At 43.8% G+C, this 21,961-nt stretch overlaps 1 protein-coding gene and 1 long non-coding RNA gene across 5 annotated transcripts in view; both read left to right on the top strand.

Moving 5' to 3' along the window:
- The first annotated feature begins 2,098 nt into the window (after positions 1-2,098).
- On the top strand, positions 2,099-9,537 carry LOC144306233 (uncharacterized). The gene is made up of 2 exons (XR_013373255.1): positions 2,099-3,155; positions 8,986-9,537. It is a non-coding gene; the product is annotated as an uncharacterized LOC144306233 (long non-coding RNA).
- Positions 9,538-15,225: 5,688 nt separating this feature from the next.
- LOC144306232 (aldehyde oxidase 4-like) overlaps positions 15,226-21,961 on the top strand; it is a 64,525-nt gene continuing 57,789 nt past the window's right edge. For 2 of the 4 annotated variants that reach the window (XM_077885671.1, XM_077885669.1), the window contains exons 1-2: positions 15,226-15,571; positions 19,154-19,211. In XM_077885671.1, coding sequence (XP_077741797.1) covers positions 15,515-15,571; positions 19,154-19,211 — 115 coding nt within the window. In that variant the 5' untranslated portion in view covers positions 15,226-15,514. Of the gene's footprint in view, positions 15,572-17,113; positions 17,934-19,153; positions 19,306-21,961 lie in introns of those variants that run through there. The other 2 variants (XM_077885672.1, XM_077885670.1) reach the window with 2 other exon arrangements.

Raw genomic sequence — 21,961 nt, 5'->3', positions numbered from 1 at the left:
AGAGTCCTGTGGAAGGTGAGAAGCAGATGACATCCCAAGTTAATGGGTTAGATCTAGACAAAGGGGCAGGAAAGAAAAGGTATTCCAGGTGGAGGAAAATGCAGAAGCTAAGGATGGAGGTCAGGAAAGATCCAGATATTTATCAGGACATAGATAATTTGGTTTGGCTGGAGGTAGACTATGAATGGGAGAAACCTGGAAAGAAAACTGGAAAACGGGCTTGGATCACATCATAGATAGTCTTAAATATAAGTTAGCGGTTCAGGTTTTTATTCTGTCAACAGTGAAGACTTTTGGAAGGTTTTATCAAGGAAATGACATAATGAGGAAGATTTAATCCAGTGGAAGGGGTAGCACGAATTGACATGGGAGAGAACAGCTGGAAAGCTACAGATGAGGTCCACAGCAGGCTGCCCCAAAATGTACCACTCTGACCCTCCTCTGTACCCCCAAAAGCAGGAAATAAATTTTTCATGTGATGGGTACACTCTCTGCAGCTGGAGAATAGAAGGCATCCTTATCACCAGAAATGGAAAATTCAGGGTGGAGAAGTATAAACAAACCTTGTTACTGCTTCATTAATTTGCCACCCCAGCCCAAACGTCTTTGTCTTATCAACTCTTCACAAATCTCCTCATCTAAAAGATGAGGTCACTGATTTGGTCACTTAGTCTGAGTCTCACATTTCGATGAGCTCCTTGTACATTGGAAATTAAAATTTGCTTTTTTCTCCTGTTGATCCGTCTCATTTAAATTTAATTATTTGACCAGCCAAAGAATCTAGAAGGGAGAAAGAGAAAGTTGTAATAGCCAAGAGGTGACGAAAGCTTGATCACCAACCGCGCTGGCAGGAATAGAATGAAATTCAAGCAAGGGCCTCTGCCCTCTGATGGGGTGGACAAGGCAGAAAAAGCCAAAGATTATACAGGAGGAAGAAGAAGAAGAAAAGGAAGAGGAGAAGGAGGAGGGGGAAGGGAGACAAGGAAAGAGAGGAAGAGGAGGAGGAGGGGGGGGGTAGGAGGAAACAGGCAACACGGGAGGAGGAGGTACTTTTCAAAGGAAACGTGAATTCGATTTTAGATTCACAGCCTGGTTGTCAGCCAAAGGATTTACCTGTCAGGCAGGCAGTTAATTCAGGATTGGCAAGAGGTCTGGGCTGCAGGCAGATTTAGGAGTCATGCACGCAATTAGGAATCAGAGCCATGAGACTGGATCAAACTCACCAAAGTGTGAGACTCCAGAGAGGGAAGAAAAAGGAAGGTGTAGAAGGGGAGGAGAGAGAAAGAGAGAAAACTAACAGGAAGGGGGAGAGGCAGGAGCGAGTCAGCCGTCCTGGGGAAGGAGCCCCGCGGTAGCCGTCGGGCGCGGGGCTCTGTGCATCCCACGCGCCGGCCCTTACTCCACGCCCCCGCCCCCGCGCACACCCCTGCCTCTCCGGGCCCAGACCACGGGATCCTAACCCCCCGATGGGTGAAGTCGCTGCAGGCCGCGGGAGGCCCTGTTAACGCCCCCTCCCCCACCCAGGGGTGCACCTCTCCGCGGCTCCCGCTGTCCCCGGCTCTCAGCACACCCGCAGGGCGACCGCAGTGGCCAACGGCCTTTCGGACCAGGTGCACCCAGTGCCCAAAGCCCGCGCCCCGCCACCCGCCCTGGAACGTCCCGGCGCTGCACCACCCGGGCGGCGGCCGACGGAAGGGGCCCGCCACGCACCCCCTGCCGCGGGGGACGGGAGGGGGGAGGGGAGGGGAGTGGGGGAGGGGAGGGGAGCCCCGAGGCCACGACTGCGCCGGCGCGGGGCGGGGCGGCGCCCGCACGTGCAGCCCCCCACCCCCACCCTCCCGGCGGCCACAGGCACCTGCTGCGCCACCTGCGCGCTGGACCCGGCCGGTGGGCTCCCACCCCCCAGCGTTGCCCCCGCAAGCTGCCTAGTTGCCACGCGGGCCCCGGACCCCTACCCGCCAGGGACCGGGTGACCGTGCAGGGCTCGTGGTGCCCACGTGCACCTGCTGCGCCACGTGCGCGCTGGACCCGGCCGGTGGGCTCCCGCCCTCCAGCGTTGGCCCCGCAGGCCGCCTACTTGCCACGCGGGCCCCGGACCCCTACCCGCCAGGGAACGGGTGACCGTGCAGGGCTCGTGGTGCCCACGTGCACCTGCTGCGCCACGTGCGCGCCGGACCCGGAGGTTAGGCTCGCACTGCTCCCCCCGCTGTTGGCCCCACAGGCCGCTTCGATGCCTCGCGGGTCCGGGACCCCTAGGCACCAGGGACCCGGGCGAGTGACCATACAGGGCTCGTGGTACCCACATGCACGTGCTGCGCCACGTGCCCGGGACCGGGCCGGTGGGCTCGCACCACTCCCCGCCCCCCGCCGTTGGCCCCGCGGGTCCAGGTCGTCTGCCTGCCAGGGACCCGAGCAGGTGACCACACAGGCCCTGCGGCGCCCACATGCACCTGCTGCGCCACGTGCGTATGGTGCCTGGCGGTTGGGCTTGCACCTCCCCCCCCCGCTGTTGGCCCCGTGGGCCTCGTGGGTCCGGGACCCCTACGCGCCAGGGACCCGAGCAGGCGGCCACGCAGGCCCCGGGGCGCCCACATGCACCTGCTGAGCCACGTGTGCGCCAGACCCGGAGGTTAGGCTCGCACCCCCCCACCGTCCCCCGCCGTTGGCCCTGCAGGCCGCCTCGTCGCCACGTGGGTCCCGACCCCTAGGCACCAGGGACCGGAGCGGGCGACCACGCAGAGCCGCGGCCACCCGGTCAGTGCCGCCGCCAGCACGTCCCTGTGACGAGCCCCTCGCCCCGCATCCCGGGGCCGCCGCAGGGCCGAAGGGTGGCGCCGGCTGGAGCAGAGCCCTTGAGCTCGCGAAGCTCAGGCCTTTGGGGCTGTTTCCTGCAGTAGATTCCGTGTCTCCTGGAAAGCACAGGGTCGGGTCGGAACCGAAACGGAGAACGGTTCGCGCCAGGCCCCAAAGGAATCGCGGTGCGTAAAGTTCCTGCAACCGCTTCAGACGCCTTGACGCTCCTTGAACCCATTTGTCAAACTTGCCAAAACTCAGAGAAATTCGTTTGTGCCTCAACGATGCGAATGTAATGGATGTACCTCCTGCTTTCAAGAAATGGCTTTCTTCCTTCTTCCTCTAGTGCCTGCTCGGTGCAGGTAAGAGAATTTAATTGGAACGGACCCCTGGTTTCCTAAGTGTAGGGAAGGTGTGTGTCTCCCCTTGCGACCGAACAAGGACACAGGCGCGCGTTTGCGGATGTTACCCCCAGTGGCCTGGCCTCCCTGAGAATACTGGGCCGCGCATTTCACTATTGCAGAGGGGCTGTCCTCGTTTCCAGGGTGTTGGTTTGCTATGCCCTGGGCAGAACAAGGTTGTGGGCTGGATGAGGAAATCAGTGAAGAAAGACCCAGAAGGAATAGCCTGGAGTGCTGTGGAGCTGCCCAGGAGGGTGAGTACAGTTGGTGCGCACTGGTTGAGCCAGTTTGTCCCATCAGTTGTCAGCTCTGTTTTTGTAGTTCGAGACCCTGACCCTGACCCACCGGGCAGATCTGCGTGCGTGTGCCACTCTGGAGATCCAGTATTCCCATCACATTCGCCCTCTTTCCAGGCCAGCAGCTATTGAACTTGGACAGCAAAATTCTGATCTTTGTGTGTCTCCTAAAAACTTTCTGTATAGACCACAGGAGAGAAACCACCAATGATTCTCATCTACAGGATATGGAAAGCTGAGAGGCTCCTCAGCTGGAACTTTGCAAACTTGTTATGCCTTTTTTTTGTTTTGTTTTGTTTTTTTATTCATGAGAGATACACAGAGAGAGAGAGGCAGAGACACAGGCAGAGGGAGGAGCAGGCTCCATGCGGGACTCGATCCTGGGTCTCCAGGATCCCACCCTGGACTGAAGGCAGCGCTAAACCACTGAGCCACCCTGGCTGCCCAGTTATGCCTGTTTTAAATTTAATGACGCCATTGGTCTAAGCTTAGATGACAGTGAAAAAGACCCTCACTGAATGGCTTTTCTTTGTCACGCTGCTTTTGCCTATATAAAGCAAAGATTTAAAGTCGAGAAAATGTCTTTTTTAAAACTATTCTATGAAGACATCATCTTGTGCTTTGGGTTTATAATGGACAGACAAGCACTGAAAAATTTCAGGAAATTCTGTGCAATACTACAAATTAGATTTTTAGATAAATTTTGACCCTATGAAATATTACTAAATTCTAGTTACCCTTCTGTAAGTCTTCCCTTATTTTAATAAAAGATTGATAAAGGAAAAATTTGATAGTCTAAAGATAAATTGATTTACTTGTGTTTAGCTCTTCTCATCTATTCCATACTGAATCCTCCTTCAGTTTCCATATCCCGCCAATGACTACTTGTTTTTAAAGGCTGTATTTGTTTTTGGTTTTTTGGAAGCCAAAAAGATGAGCTTTTTTAAAAGCTTAAGATAACTTTATGCTAATTGACTTTGCTTTTACTCCTTATAGGAAAAAATAACTGAATTTTATTTATTTTTAAAGATTCATTTATGAGAGAGAGAGATGGAGAATACACACTCGAGTGGGGAGAGGGGCAGAGGGAGAGGAAGACAAAACTCCTGGCTGAGCCCAGAGCCCAACTTGGGGCGGATCTTACGAACCTGATCATGACCTGAGTCAAAACCAAGAGTCAGACACTTAACTGATTTGAGCCATCCAGGCACCCCCAAATAACTGAATACTATATTCATTAATATTATATTAATTATATCAAGTTATTACATAATTTGCAAACAAGCACATGAGAAAATACAAATCACAAGATTTGATGAGGCTTTTCCTTTGTTTTATATACTAGTTTTAAAATAGGCTCTACACATTTTTAATAATCAGTATGGGCAAATCTGTTGCACCTGAAGAGTGTTCTCTGTCCTTCATAATTATGTTTTTTGTTTAAATTTTGATAAAAGTCAATAATTTTTTAAACTTAAAGAATTTAAACTCAAATTTTGCTTCTGAAGTGATTGGGGTTTCCTCATGTTAATAAGAACCTCATATAGGGCAGCCCTGGTGGTTCAGAGGTTTAGCGCCGCCTTCAGCCCAGGGCCTGATCCTGGAGACCCATGTCTCCATGGATTGAGTCCCATGTCAGGCTCCCTGCATGGATCCTGCTTCTCCCTCTGCCTGTGTCTCTGCCCCTCTCTCTCTCTCTCTCTCTGTGTGTCTCTCATGAATAAATAAATAAAATCTTTTTTTAAAAAAAGAACCTCATATAAATTGATACTAATGTCAAAAGATCTAAAATAAAAAATCAAACAGATTTTAAATAAGTATATTTGTCGTGATTTGAGCATATTGATTCCCTAACTTTACTGCTATATTGAAAAACTATTTTTAGCTAGAGTAAGTATAGTTTACATTTAATCTCTGCTGTATAGTATGTCAAAGAATTAGGAATCCTAATTTATCTACAAAAATAATGAATACCTGTTTAGAAAGAGAGAAAATAAACTTAAACAAGTTAAATATTTTTTGAGAAATAGATAAATGTTTAAAAAGAGAAATTTTGCTGGTAATTAATTATATAGTGGATTGTTTTAAAAGTTTTTGCTCCTTTTAAATCATATTCCTTGTCTTCTGAATTTTTCTCTTAGATTCCATGGATTGATTCTAAATGCTTATTACCTAATATTTGGGGCTTGAGAACAAAAGTTGATTTTATGAATGGTTTTAAACACTGGGAAGGTAATTAGTATAAACATCTTTATCTCAAATATATGGAAAATTAGGGCCACTCATAAATATTTGTTTCATATTTACACAATTTTTCACATTTACATATTTTTAAAAATGTAATCTTCATATAGTTATTATGTGTTAGCATTTATGTTCCTAGAGCTTCAACAAAGCATGGTGTTTAGTACAATTTTTTTTCCAATTGTGCATAGTATTTGCATGCTGATGTTATAAAGAAAATGAGAGTTTACACCATAACATTTCTATTCTTAGAAAAATGGGAGAACAGAAAGGGTTTTGTTGTTTCCTTACCACTTGCGGAGTTTCTTATTTAAGATGCTACGGCTAAAATAGTTTTTATTGAGCTTTTATCATTAGTCTATTAAATGAGCATAAGTGATAACCCATGGTGACTAAAAAAACAAGGTCTTGTTTATTTTAATGCACAGGTTGACAATTCACTTGACGTTCTAGAGCTGTCATTTATTAAAGAATCATTAATTCAGTCAATAAAATGTTGGATAGAACAGTTACCTCCTAAGATGATTTTTGGAGAGGAATGTGAAGGAACTGTGGAAATAATTAAATAAAACCTATGGAAATATTTGTCATCATAAACTTCAGTGCAGTAATGTTTAGCCTTATTCTGTTCATTGAATCTTTTTCCCTAACATGTGTGCTTAAAATGAAGATTGGTTGTATTTACTACTAAAATAGATGTACTATGTTAAGGTGAGAATGGCCAAATAATCACAGCCAGGATACTTATAGGTTAAGTTCAAAAGGCATTACCACATAATATTTTTAGTATCCAAAGCATATTCAAAAAATCTCCAGTCGGGAGTATTCTAACATAAATGTTCAAATACCAAACAGTACAGAACATCAGACTTCTTCTCCTCCAATTGTTATATACACAAACAAGCTGATTTTGCAAATGGCATTGCCATACACCCACTCAACTCATTAAGTCCTTTTTGAATTCCCACTCATTCCTTTACACCCTTTGCTTTTGGGGTGCTCTTCTACATCCATCATCTCCAGCACTAGGGCAGTTCGTACGTAGGTTATGTGAAGGGTGAAAAGGATAGCAAGGTAAAGCAGGAGTTTGAACTTAGGGAGACAGTTTACGTATGATGCTAGTTGCCAGTAGTTTTTGTTGGAAATATAACAAGGAAAACAGCAACAAATATAATAATTACCAGTATTTTCATGCCTCTTTCCAGTTTACAAAGCCTTTAAATCCTGTATATAGAAATCTTCAGTATTTTTAACGGCTAAATTGTTTACCATGGTACCGACATATCATGGCCAGCTATTTTTTTCATTGAAGGCATTTGTCCTAAATTTTTAGTAGTATAAGCAATGCAAATCTATAGGCATAAAGTTGAACATAATGGTTATATTCTAGTTCTTATTCCTAATTTTGTTTATTTGAATTTTCTCATTTCAAAGGGCACTTATAAGATTTTTAAATTATTAGATTTTTAAAAAAAAAGGTTTTGGTTTTATTTATCAATTCTACTCTTCTTGTTTTCTAAATATTTTTTTCAGTTTTTGTCGTTGTTATATACCTATATCTACTTCCTCTTGGTTTATTTTTCTTTTCTAATGAAACTTTTTTGAGTTCATTTTTAATTAGTTTTAAAATAAAAACATTTGGGGATCCCTGGGTGGCGCAGCAGTTTGGCGCCTGCCTTTGGCCCAGGGCGCGATCCTGGAGACCTGGGATCAAATCCCACATCGGGCTTCCAGTGCATGGAGCCTGCTTCTCCCTCTGCCTGTGTCTCTGCCCCTCTCTCTCTCTCACTCTCTCTCTCTGTGACTATCATAAATTTTAAAAAAAAATTTTAAATAAATAAAAAAATTAAAACATTTGAAGTTAAATTTCTCCCTGAATGTAGTTTAGTTGTATCTCATAGATATTGATATATAACTTTTGCATTGCTGTTTATTAAGTCTGTATTTTCTGTTTTTATTCCTTCTTTGAACCCAAGTATTTAAAATTTAAATTTTATCTGTGGCTAGATATCTTTTTTTTTAATCTTTAATTTTCAGTTTGATAGCATTGTGATCACAAATGATTGTTTAAATGGAAAATGAGTAGAAAATGAAATAAGGAACAGACTGGGTGGTGGGGAGGACAAAAGCATGAGCTATAGCATTAGTGAGAAGAGAAAAATAAAACAAGGCATATAAATAAGAAAAAGAATTTAAAGGGCCCAAGGCAGAGCAGAGGACTGAATTTGAGAGTTACTGGCATGGTAGTAGGTTTGTATTGTTGTATGGGGCACATGATGCACAGTGGTGTTAGACCAGAAAGATAAATGGAGGAAGTGTATGGGAAGAAATGCACAGGAAAGACAATCCTCTGAGAAAATCCAGCTGTTCCTTGGTTGTGATGGTACATGGAAGCCCAGCAAAAAACGTCTGGATACCACTTGATATGCTCTGATGGCCTAAACATTAAGACTTAAAACAGTAACTCTTCTGCATCATTCCTTGATCTTTTAGCTTCTTGGGTGAATTTAATTATTTCTGTATCTTCTATTAAATTGGCAGAATGGACTTCAACACAGAAAATGAGCCAAGAACCCAAACTGAGGAACCCATCCCACTTGTGTTATTTTCTTCATTCAGTCTTTTTTGAGTTCCTATTATGGCCAGGACTGTGCCATATGAAAAACACAAAAGATCAGCATCAAATTCTAAACATCTGTCTTATTTTCAGCCCATATCTGTATGCCAGTTCTTTTTGCTGAGCAGAAAGCAGGTTCTTCCATTTGAGAAAGAGCAACTGGCCAAGGCAGCAGTAACTTCCCAGCCAGACGAGAATTCCATACACCCACCGCCTCCAACACCTCCCTCCCTCCCTACAGTGACTCCGTAGTCACCAAGGGAGCAGGACAGGAGATGGGTTCTCTGAGTCACTCCCTAATGATTTCTCTCATTGAAAGGTTTGATTAATGAAGCCACCCAGAAATACCATAGCATTCACAAGTCCCTAGGAAGGCCCTGGTTCTTAGTAGTGACCAGCCAGGGCTCTGGAGCCAGGCTGCCTAGGTTGAATCCTAGCTGTACTATTTATTAGTTAGGTTAACTAACTTGGGCAAGTTAGTTAAACTCTCGTGCCTTGGTTTTTCTGTATAAATGGACATTATAAAAGTCCTTGCCTCATTAATTTGGTTTGAGGATTAAATGGCCTAATACTTAGAACAGTGCCCAGCACATATTAAGCACTCAATAAAAATGAACTCTTATTGTTATTCCAGAATGCAGATGCCCTCACCTCTGCGCAGTCATGGAGACCATGCCGGTCCTGCAGAGAGAATGAAGCTACCAAAGAGAACACAGATACAGGACACTCAAGTTAAACAAAACCACAGCGGCATGGAGTCCTTCTCATTAGAAAGTCAAACAGACATCCAGAAAGCTGCAAAGCAAATTGGAGAGATGCCAGGACTTCAGTAGAAATCACAGATGAGGATTTCATACTTCATGACTTTTCTTTAAGCAGGTACAAAAGCAGAAAGCTGAAGAACTGTCTGCGATGAGCACTAAGAGTCCTGAAATAGAGTGGGACTCATAGAAGGACAAGAACAACATAGACCACCCAGAGGAGGATCCAGAAGGAATACATTTTATTCTCAGCCACACTGCCTAGGCTTATCATCAGTTCTTTAGTGAGGAAGAACAAGAAACCAATAGCAGACACACCCTAAAATCTTTACTATAAAGATCTCATGATAGTATGTATTCAGTCATTCTTTAAAAAAAAAAAAAGAGAAAAAAATCTTTGTAAGTGCCAGACATTGGAGACATAATGGTTAACAAGACAAATATAGACCCTGGCCACATGGGGTTTATGATCCAATAGGAGAGACTGGCATTAAACAAGCAATCACACAAACGTCATTGCAAGTTTTGATAAGTGCTCCAAAGAAATAGGAAGTATGGGAGGGGGGCGGGGTCAGACAACTTCCTGAGAGAGCAACAGTAGGGCCACGCCCTGAATGATAAGAAGGCATTACTGGGAGAGAACTGCAGCAGATGGTGCCAGGAAATAACATGCTTAAGGGTTCTGGGAGGGAAAATGAGGCGTGTGGCCCAAGAACTGGGGTGTCTGTGCTAGAAATATCCTCAGTGGGATGGAGAGTCTGCGTGGGGCAGGGCCAGACCCTCAGACCATGTGGGCCATGGTAGCATCTTTGTTTTTTTCCAAATATAGGGTAAGTCACTGAAAGACTAGGCACACACAATTGACGTTGACGTATTCATATTTGTGTTTTTAATGGATCATTCCAGCTGCACTGTTGAAAACAAGTTTGAGGGACTAGAAGGGAAAAGGAAGTCCATTTGGGAGGCTTTTGGCCTGGCCACTAGAGTCAAGGCTCTGGTGAGCACAACCAGATAATGGAGGACCCTTTGCTGTGTGGAGTCCTAAAAGGCCCACATCTCTCCAGGTATGCTGCAGAGTGGCTCACAAATTCTAGAAGTCCATATGAGGTAGAGCTGCTCAAGCAGCAAAGCTTTCATTTGGATTAAATTTAGCTGAATGAAAAGGAGTCGGGAGTAACATTTAGTCATATAGAAGTTTGTGAAAAGAATGGGTTTGACCCACTGAAGTAAGCAGCTGGGAATGTGGGCAGGGACATGATTGTGCCCGCGTGCCAGAGTTTAAAGACGTCCCCTGGACGCGGGACGATTGAACCATGCATAGATAGAGCAGTTAGGTGAAGATCAGATTACCGTACAGACTTCTATCAAGAACAAAGTTGGAGAATTTGGTTTAGGTCTGTGGACAAAGTGTTGCAAATATTTCAGCCCTGAATTCAACCTGCCCCGATGGATCTTAGTAAGCCCTGCGATCGGAGGAGGTGGTGCAGGATGGAACCTGTTTGGGAGCTTTTTGCCTTTGTGGGATCCTTCCTCCCTTAAATAGCGAAAATTGTGTTTTACAACTGCATTGGTACAAAAATATAATCCAGCCTCATTTATATTCATTTTTCTCTTCTGATTTTAAAAGGAAAACATTTTCATAGACCCCTAAAGTGGGGTAATCAGCTCACCAGAGGTCAGAACCCAGGAATTGCAGGTGGGTGGGTCCTGAGAGAGAAGAGGGGGACTTGAGCTGGAAAGTGCCAATAACAGGTAGTGTTACTCTCATTGGGTCCACCGAATGGAACCTGCCTGCTTGTCCCTCCAACAAAATACACTAGGATCCAAATAAATATTCCAGTTCTGGATGGCCGGATTTTCATACTGACAGATTTCTTGTGCCCACTATCTGTGTACCAAGCAGCACTAAGAAATACAGTCTGGTAACCAAAAGTAATGTTAATATGTGTTCCAATCTTCGTGTCTCTTGAAGAATGTTCATTGAAATCTGTAACTCTTCACAACACTTCTAGAAAGCCTATTTCTTCCTAATTCTCTCAAGCCCCGCAACTGGTCTTTCTCCAAAACCCATCAAATTCTCTCCCTGGTGGGGCTTGTCCGCCTTCCCCAACTCTGAATCTTCCTTTTGTTCCCTCCACACTGTTTCTCAGCTTGTTCTTCCAAAACAAACCACCAGAGCAGCAGGGAGGAAAAATGCCCCTCCCTGGAGAAGCAGCTAGAAGGAAGGAGTGAAGACACACCTACCTCGTCAGTCTCTGCCCTGCCACAACCGCAAAAACTAAAAGCCTTGGAAAATGACCCATTTTGTTACATCAGTGTGGAACGTACCAACAGAAATGCCCTTTGTGGAGACCAACTGTCTGCAGAGATGCAGGTGAGCCTGGGCCTACGCTGAAATGCCCGCAGAAGCCTGCTCTCTCGGCTCTCTCACGTCCAGGGGCAACTGCTGCAGAAGCCCATGTTTTACAGGAAGAAGGCAAGGGCAACGTTACCCAGCCCTCCATGGGAAAGTCTTAGTTCCTGGAGTAGATCACTGCATGGCCCAAGAATGCTGTGGAACTCTGGGCTAGCTGCTTGGTGACGGAACTGAGGGCTCCGTTTCATAGATAACCCAGAATTCAAAATCCAAATGGAGTACAGATTGTAAATTATAGACAAAATCTGTGGGAATTTGGGAGGAGGGCAGTATCTGTTGAGACCATTTAGTCCCTAAGAGCCGTATTTCTGTCTGTGTTTGATTTGTTACTGGTACTTTCCGACTGGAGAAGGCAATTCCAGGATGAGGTCTCCAGGTCTGCAAAGCAGCTGAGCTCTGAACACGGCCTGGGTCTCCAGGGAGGAGGAGACTTCCCACCCAGACAATGAGCGGTCCATAGTTTTATGTCTCTAAGCAAGCAATCCAAGCCTACTTGTCCATTTTCACGTAGTACGAGTGACTACCGCTATGTTGTTACAAGCTTAAAGAACCCTAGGTCTCTGGAAGGATCTCTGTGCTGTTAAATCTCTAACAGCTCATGTTCCAGATATACACATTTCTATTCACCAGGGAGATGCTGCAGCTCCACCTGCTTGAGGGGAAAAAAAAAAAAAGTTAATATAGCCTGGAATTGCCAATACACCTCAGGAGGGTCATACTGGGTCTTCCTACCAAGCATGTCCCATCAGTGATAAAACTGAGACAAGCCAACTGGTGGCTGGAAGGCACCCAGAGTCAGGCCTTACAGTTTTGAAAAATTGATGGATAAAAGCCAAAGGAATTGCACTGACATTTAAAAGCTGCAATGTTCTGCAGTGGAAACCTTATTACTCAGGGTAAAATATCTAGCATTCCAGGGAAACAGAATTACTCTCTATCTCACTAGGGAGTTGAGGAAACAAGTGTGTGAAATTATAGATGGATAGAATTGACAGGGCACAGACCCAGATGTATCTTCCCCCTGGTGCTTCAGAGCCCTCATTTAAAATGGAGAGTTTTATTCCTACTTCAAACATTATCATGCAGATTAAATGTGCTAAAATAGGGAAGCATTTCACAATATAGAGATAGAGATAGATACAGATGTATTGATACAGACTTAAATTTTATCTCAAGCTCCATTCCACCTGGCTGCAGAAATTCAGTCCCGCTCACTTAGAGGAACCCCCTTAGTACAGTTCCTATAGTAGATTGAGGCCAGTGGCATGAGAAGAGGACACTTGCCCCTGGCATCCCTGGCCACAGCATCACCTGCCTTTGTTCCTGGTGTCTCTGCCAAGAGTTTCAAGGGCTGGTTTGAGCCTACGCTAGATTTTTTTTTTCTTTTCATGCCTGCCATAAGGACCCACTCTGAAGGCCAGGAATGTGAAATGTCCTTACTCAGACCTGAAGAATGGGGAAAGGAATGGCCAATGGCCAGGAGGAAGCATATCAGCCAATATTTCAAAGTATCTTGCCACAAGAAATGTGACTTTTTTCCTGATACTTTACAGTTCCCACGGAGTATGTGCTTACATCATCTATGAGCTGATGACTCTTAATTTGCTTCTTCAGTCTGGACTTCTCTGACCTCTGGATTCCTATATCCAACTGACATGTGCACTTGGAAGTCCAATTAAGCAACTCAAACTGAAGACGCCCTGTTGGTTCTACCTCCAAAATTCATATCAATTTGTCCCGTTCTCTCTGCCTCTGCTGCCACCATCATAAACCCATCAACTTTTAATGGGAAACAGGGAAATGGCTTCAGAGCTGGTCTCCATGCTACTCTGTTACCAGCAATAACTCATTCTCTGTAGAGTGGAATGATGTAATACAAATCACATCATATTACATCTTGGCTCAAAGCTCTCTGGTGGCGTCCCTTCCCACCTAGAAACCTGCAGACTCCCTTGTCCTAGCCCCTACCATTTCTCTGACCTCCCTTCATTCCCCCATTGTCCTACCATCCACAGTCCACCACACTGGCCTTCTAACATGCCAACCTCAGTTCTTTCTCTGGGCCACTTGAGCCCCTTTTCCCATGCAGTCTCTCCGTGGGCCTTCCCGTAGGACTCAGGTCAAATGTACTCAGCACTGACTACCCTAAACTAGTCTCCTAAGTCACTTTGTATCACCTTAGCCTGTTCGTCACATTGCCCATCATCTCCTGAATTTACCTTGTGTCCCTAGTTTATTGTCCACCGCATTAGAAACACATGTCATTTTATCTAATACTTTAAGATTCCCACAGAACACACACACCCTTCCCCTCCATGAGAAGAGTGGTCTTGTCAGGCACACAGATATTTTTGAATGAATGATATTTGATACTCCTATTCCTGTCATTCATACCCATGCAATTCATGTATACGAATAAAACTACTTGTAAATCGCTGAAACAATATGCAGTATCAGACTTCCTTGACTTTACACAAATCGTTCCCTAGGCTAGACATGTCCTTTCTTTGTTCTTCTGATAAACTCTCATTGATCCTTCGAACTCCTGTTTGGGTAGGAAGCACTCAGAGAGGATGGGAACTGTGGAGGCAGGCAGGGGAGCGTGTAGCCACACTGCTCTGTTGGTGAGGACAGAGCTTGGATCTTAAAGGAAGACTGGATTGGAGTCTCTGAAGTGAATCTCTGCCCAAACCTTGAGTCTTCCTCCTTTTTAAGATAAAAAGTGAAGAAGGCAGTTTTGAATATCCAACAAATATCCACTTAACCATTTCCATTTGCATGTTTTTTAGGCTTTCCAAACTTAACATGTCCAAATAGAACTTATGGTGGATAGCCCCATCCACCTGGTCAACCCGAAAGCTGTGGAGACCACCTTGACTCGGCTCCCCACCCCAACACCTCACATCCAGTCTGTCAGCAAATCTGACCCCTTCTTGCCCATGTCCCCACTGTCACTCTTGTCCTAGCCTCATCAGCTCTTCACTGCGCCACTGTCTGACTTATAATCATCTCTCTTCTCCCACTCTGGCTCCCACCTTTTCGTTCTCTGCAAAACAGCCAAAGCAGTCTTTTTAAAACTTAAAATGGTTTCTGTCACCCTCGTCAAAACCCTCCAATGTCTTCCATCTTATTGAGAAGACTCAGAATAACCCTTAATATACCTGCAAGACCTCCCTACATACTCTGGAGTGCCTACTCCTCCAGCCTCATTTTCTACCAAGATTCCATCTTGAGCATGGAATCTAGAGAGCTCTAGACAATCTGGAGCAACTCCGTCACCCCTTGCCTGTGTGACACTGGGCAAGTTGTTTAATATCTGTGCTTCCATTCCTTAGTCTCTAAAGCTGTTGAAGGATTAAAGGAGTTCTGAGAACAGACTGGTGCGTGGCAAGCCTCCGTACATGTTCATGGTTTTAGGTAGTTTGATGTCATTAAATTGATGAAATTTGAAGAAACAAGGTGATTACCAAAAAAAAAAAGATTAAAGAAGGAGAATATACTTGTAGATTGTTATAATTGAGTCTTTAAAAACATATTTTAAGAAGTCTTTAGTTACACACGTGATGAAATCCTCCCATTACACAGGAAAAATCAAAGGAAGTTTTATGAGTTTTGATAGCACTGTATTGATTGATGATTTGGCCAGATAACACCCTGTTTAAAACACAGTTTTTACTATTAGTCATGAGCTTAAAATACATTTCCCTTGGGAAACCAGTCAGACTCCAAAAGGGACAAAGACACTGGCTTGATTTGTAAGAAAGGAGGAGACAGGGCTCTGCCAAGAACCATTCCAAGTCTCTGTGGGCAGGGCAAGCAGAGAGCCGTGGTTGGTGCTCCTCATGTGGCAGTATGGCTATAAATCACCCCAGGTCAGCCTGCTGCTAACAAGGCTGATAGTTATCCAGGTGTTTGCTCTGACATAGCTACTCTTTAGAAAAAACAAACAAACCTCTATTCTGGTGGAGACCTTTTTTTTTCCTGGTATGATGGCTTCTGTTCCCAATTCTGATGAACTGATTTTTTTTGTGAATGGAAGAAAGGTAAGTTTATGAGATGATTACTGTGATTTGGGCATACCAGGGACAAAAGCCAAGCTAACTTTTTTTTTTTTTTCACTGCAATGCCACTTGCTATGTCTTTATCCTCACTCAAGTCATATATAGTAGTATGAACTTGAATATTGATCATTAGTTCAAGGTTTGGTGCGAAGTATTAAGGCATGGGGGCCTTTGCTTGCTCTTTGCTTCTCTTTTGGAATCAGTAAGGAACTCCCATTTTCTTTGTTATATTACGACCAAAGTCTGGCACAGGTATGAAAAATTGTCATCCCTCCCTTTTTTTGGATATTAGCTGTACTTGAGTTCACCAATGCTATTTTAATAGAAGGCATATATGACATTGAGGACAATAGTAGCAAAGAATGATTTTGATTTTGTTTTGCCTTAATCTCACATTGGCAATTAACTCAGAGGTTAGCATCTCTGTCTAAAATATGGAGTAATAAGTAAGCTACCTTCTCCACTTCCAAAGAGATGTGGCAACTCTAATGCTTAGCCTATGCCAGTTGTTCTCAACCTTGTACTTTAATATGCAAGAGGAATAAGTGAAAAGTTTGAGGTGCTTTGGAACAATTAGAGAAAAAAACTAGTAAAGTATTAAAATGAAAAACTGCTTTGGACAGTAATTTGGTGTTAATGCTTTTGCTTCTTAAGCTTCAGTTGTTTTAGATTACTGATATTCTTCCTTAAAGGAAGAAACACAACTTTAATCAAGGCAAAATTTCTTGGGATTTTTGCCTGTCAGACAGCAGGAAAACATCATTTTTAGGAAGCCTATGAACTAAACAACAGCTTAAGAGGGGGGAAAAAAAAGAACAAAGAAGAAGTCTGGGTTTAGCAATAATATTTACCAGTAGGCCAGGATCTTGAATGACCTGAAGCCAACTGGAACATCAAAGAAATAATTGCTGAGTAACAATTTGTAGTCATTCAAAAGCTAAGAACTTTTCTGAATACGAGAAAAATGGGCTTTGCTGCTTTTCCCTTGTTGGCGAATAAAATCATTTCTCCCTTAATATCACATTAGAATGATTATTCCCTCTCCAGGTCTCCAATCTTTTGAAATCACAGCTGATATTTTGTTGTTTTTACCCTTCACTGTCTTAGAAATTTCTAAGCCAAGTTGCAGATGGCCAAAGAAGGGGAAGTTCTATACCTCTTTGAAGGAACTGGTTTTGTTGTTATTTTTGTAGTGGTTTTTCCTTTCTTTAGACCCAGGGGCACAGAGTTGAGCAAAGCACACTCATCTGGCAGTGGCACACCATCATCACAGTCTGGACAAGTCTCCTCTTTTGCTTTATGTTATTTCATTTTTGTTCTTTTTATATCCTATCTTCTCTTTATCTCCTTCCCCCATAAGCATCCACTCTTGTGCATTTTAATTATATATCCTTCCCGTCTATTTTCCATATGGCTATTTAGAATTATAGATATATCTTTGAAATATATAGTATTTGGCCTGCATGGTGTCGTGCATGAGTGTACGTGTGTGGGGGTGTGTTCTTAACAAATGCGATTGTGACTTACACATTCCCTTTTGTGACTCACCACTGTTCTTGAGATTTATCCAAGTTGTTCTTTGAAAACCTGTTACTTCTGCCTAGTAATTCTCCAGGGTGCACACATCCTTCATTCTATTTATCTAGGACCCTACGATAGACACATAGGATGCTTCCAATTCCCCACTACCCCTAAGAAACGCTGCAGTGAACATCCTATGATGTGTCTCCTCACCAACACTGGCAAGAGAATCTCTTAAGTGATATTGTACGATGCCAGTGTCATAGGTCCTGCCAGGTAGCTTTCCAGAATCCTGCACAAATTACTTTTTCCATAATTCATTGCATGACAGGTGCCAGTAGATAATTTGCCAATTTTTAATGTGCCAAACTTGTTCTAATCAGACTGCCTAAGTTTTGCTAATTTAATGGGTGTGGTATCTTCGGGGGTTTTGCTTGCATCTCTCTAGTTATTGGTGAGGTTTCTCCTCTTTTTATATACTTACTAAAAAGATCATTATTTCCTAAGTGTCTATAAATTACTGGAGGAAAAAGGATGTGCCCATACAGTTTTGTGAGTGCAGCTCTTGGTAGGACCAGTATTTCTTATATGATTACTGAAATTTTTTTTTAATGACTGGGAGTCCTGTATACTTGATAACTCAGAATTGCAGTTGGCAACCTTTAACTAATTCCCCAAAGTCTAATCTTGCCCTTCTTTTTCTTCCTTTGGAAACTGAGGCCATGTCATGTGATTGAAGGAGACAGCATTAAATCAGTGTTGTACTCATCAGGCAGCTAAAGTCGTTGGGAAGTTTCACTATTTACCTGGAATGTTGTCTCAGGTATATCAATGTCTTTATAGCATAGAGTAGTGTCGTCAGGCTGTGTTCCCCCCATTATAGGGGAAGCAGGAGGAAGTTACAGTAGTCCTGGCTTGCACACTGTCACTCCCTACCCGCTATCTTGTCCCCACCTTTGGAAATAATTTCAAAGGCCACACAATTAGAGTGTTAAAGCAAATCTAACTATAACGCCTTGTTTCTGAGATGCCACTAAGCCTCCTCCTCACATTAAGATTCCAAGTGGAGGGGTGATGGGCTCATCTCTGGCTGAGTAAAGGAGTTTGGGAAGTAGGAGGCAGCATGTGAATAATGTGGTTTGTTGCCTTCTTCTGGGATGATAAAAGTAAAAACACTTTTAGTGGAACAATGTCCTTTGCGTCTGGGTTCATCGCTGTGCTTCCTTGCAAGTTTCTCTCCCGATCTAAGCTTGCCTGACTATCCCTAGGAGAAGAACTGTCTGGGCCAAGGAGAGCAGACCGTTTCCATCTCATGTGCCAGCCTCAGTCTATTGGCAGTAAGAGCCAGGAGTGCACCATGAGAGGCAGAGCTAGATTCGTGCTCCCTTCTGCTCTTCCTCTGCATAGTGGCACCTCCACTTCAGTAGGGGGCTGGGAGCAGGGTATGGGAACAGGAGGGGCTCCCTTTATAACATACTCCTCCCATGACTCCGTTAAGAAATCTCTGGCGGGATGCCTGGGTGGCTCAGAGGTTGGGCGTCTGCCTTTGGCTGAGGTCTTGATCCTGGAGTCCCGGGATCGAGTCCCACATCAGGCTCCTTGCGTGAAGCCTGCTTCTCCCTCTGCCTATGTCTCTACCTCTCTCTCTGTCTGTGTCTCTCATAAGTAAATAAATAGAATCTTAAAAAAAAAAAAAAAAAGGAAAGAAATCTCTGGTTAACCTCTTCTATGACTTCCTACGGTCACGTTTATCGGAGTCAGTTTTGGAATCTATATATCTGTTTTCCCATATAGGCCCTTTCTGGGTAACTATAAGGAAAAGCAATCCAGAATTTATAATTGTCATATATATTGGAAAATTCAGAGACATTGAAATAATGCTCCGTAATTTCTTTAAAATTGGCTCCAAGTGTTAGGTTTCCGTTGTTATTTTTTCCCTGTGAAGCTACCATCTGTCAAAAACATGGCCCCAAAACAATATAGAATTGCCATACATGTTTGGTATTACCCTCCTAAAATGCCTTTTCTCATTTCACAATGTAGGTCACAGAGAAGAATGCTGATCCTGAAGTAAACCTACTGTACTACCTGAGGAAAGTCCATATCCTTATATTTTACTGTAATCAGTCTGGACTGGATGGTAAAAAGTGATCATGCTAAGACTTCTAAAGAAGGTCACCCTGTATTTGCTCAAGGTAGATACCCTTGTGTTTGACTTGTAGAGTCTAGTTGGAGTTGACAAAATGCATCCAAAAGTGAGAGATTCATGCTTAATTTGTCGTATTTTTCACCCGAGCAAGACCAAAAGAATCATCCAAATATCAGCCAAAAGAAGCATGAGTGTGCTAACTTCAGAAATAACTTTGTGGCCTTTTGAGTCCCATGGTCCCCAGATGATGGTTTTATATTCAGGAGTGTTAAAGTAAAAACACCCAGCCACCTGCTCAGGGGTACATGTCACTGATAGTAGTTTCCCGTGAGGGCTTCCCTGACTTGTCACTTAAATCTTTTCATAATTCTTATTGGAGAAAACAGGGTTCTATAAATATATTTCAAAATTCTAACATAGAGCTAGTGCATTCTCAGGTCTCCACCCCTGATCTGGACATTTTTTCACTCCCTACTCCTGCAATACTTTCAACAGACCTGCAATAAATATTCAGGAAAGAATTTCTTGGGCTTGGAGGTAACTATACAGGGGAAGCACACATGATTGTGGTAGGGGTGACACAGTTCTATGAGATAAGATTGCATAGAACTGTACATACATGGTACACGTGTATGTGTAAATGCTGGAATCTGAAGAAGCTCTCTAGTCTGGTGGTCAGCATGATACCTGATACCCATGTCAACTTCCTGCTTTTGATGTTGTACTATAGCTACGTGGGATGTCATCTTTGTGGGCAGCAAGGTGACAGGTATTGTCACTGTCAGTATTTTTTTTTGCAACTTCCTATGAAACTATAAATATCTCAAAATACTAAATTAAACTATATATGCTTTTTTGAACATCTGCTGAGAGCCAGGCACTATGTCAGGCTCTGGGGATTCACAGTATACTAGATAATGTTATCCTCTCCCCTCGGGATCTTCAGTTCCTTTCCCCACTTCTGTCTTTTGGCCTCAACATACCCATCTAAAAATATGACTTCGTTTCTCCCTGCTATTTCCTTACCAAACTTATGTGCACCTGATGCCTCATTTTCTCTCTAGACTCTGTCTCTCACTACATAACCCCTTACAATCTGGTTTCCTAACCCCACATTTCACGACTCTAGCTACTATCATCCCCTAAAATCCTGTTTCACTCACTATTCCAGTACCTGGGTTTCTAGCTGAAAAAACAAAAAACAAAATCGAAAACAGAAGAAGGCCTCCCTCATTGGTTCTGCTACTTCCTGTCTATCAGCCTCACAATCTCACTCTTAGTCAGCACACCCTACCTCCTCCCTTTGATATCACTGCTGAATCCATTGCATGTCACCATGCTTTCTCTAGACATCCTAAAATGAACAGATTCACATGTATTAGGAGCAAGCTGAGAACCCATGGACTCCCAAGCAGGCATGGCCAGGGCCAGCCCTAGGCAGAATCACCCCAGCCTCCCATTGCCCCATCTCCCCACTGATTCCTCTGTCCATTCCTTTCTGGTGCCTAATATCATAAATAAGTCATTCTGAAGAAATAAGATGCACCTGAGACTTCCAGGCCCCAATCTCTGATTACAGATGCAACAGTTCTGGGATGGAGTCAGGGCTTTATTTTTTACTTGTTTCTCAAGTAGGTAATTTTCATGGATATCTGTGGGTGACCACAGGTTTTCTACCAGAGTCAGCATCCACACACATAGACACCATCACTAGCCTATTTCAGTTTTCACAGGATTCATATGGCCCTTTCCAAAGTCTTGTACATAATTTGTATTCATAGTCTTGTCTTTTTTCCCTTAAGATGGGTCCCCAATATTATACAAACTTTAGATTCCCACAAGACCTCAATCCTCTACTGACTTGGAGTCTGGCTTAGGCGTCCATCCCAAGATGGAACAGTCACACAAAGAGCAAACTTTGTTTGTAGTAGTATTCCCATCTCCCTTCCTCATTCTATTCCTTCCTTGCCCAAGGTCATCGCCTCCACTGAGTCACCTCACCCATCCCAGCTGCCCCACTAGATGTGCAATGGAATGATCCTGTAAATCACTTTCTCCAAAGGAAACATCCCAGCCTGGTTTTAAGCTCTGACCCGGGGAACCATACACCACAAAGTGAGAATGGCCTACAGCGTACTTGGAACAAGGAGGGTGTGTCATTTTAGAGTTACTTAATCTCTGTGAAATCCTGGTCCTGGGATAAAACTGGGGAAATGGAATATCTCAGAGGTTCCCTAAACTTTTGTCCTGGTTTTCCCACACTGTTCACATGCCCATACTTCTTGTAGTTCTCAAAACAATTCTCGATTCAGCTAATAAATTTTACCAAGCACCAGGTGTTCAGGTGTAAGCTAGAAGACACAACAACCTCTGCCCTAGGTCTAGAGAGGGACACAGCCAGTGGAAAAGCAAAGAGCAAGTGTGATGAGTGTAATGTTGTGGGGTCACAGGCAAAACACTCACAGCAGGCCTGGGGAGGGACGGAAGAAATGAAGATTGAGTAGGCATTTGGTGGGCAAACGGAAGGCTTGGTGGTGAAGCTATTCTAGTCAACAGCATGGGGTAGAGTCAGGAACAAGAGAATGTAGCACTTTTGAAGAACTAAAAGATTATTCTGGTGGATATAAAGAGTTGTGTGTGGTAGTGGGAGGATGTGGCAAGAGAGAGAAGTGAGATCCTTGAGGCAAAGAACCAAGTTTGAC

The sequence above is a fragment of the Canis aureus genome, chromosome 36 (assembly GCF_053574225.1).
Source record: "Canis aureus isolate CA01 chromosome 36, VMU_Caureus_v.1.0, whole genome shotgun sequence".
NCBI lineage: Eukaryota > Metazoa > Chordata > Mammalia > Carnivora > Canidae > Canis > Canis aureus.
This window is presented reverse-complemented; position numbering and strand designations above follow the sequence as displayed.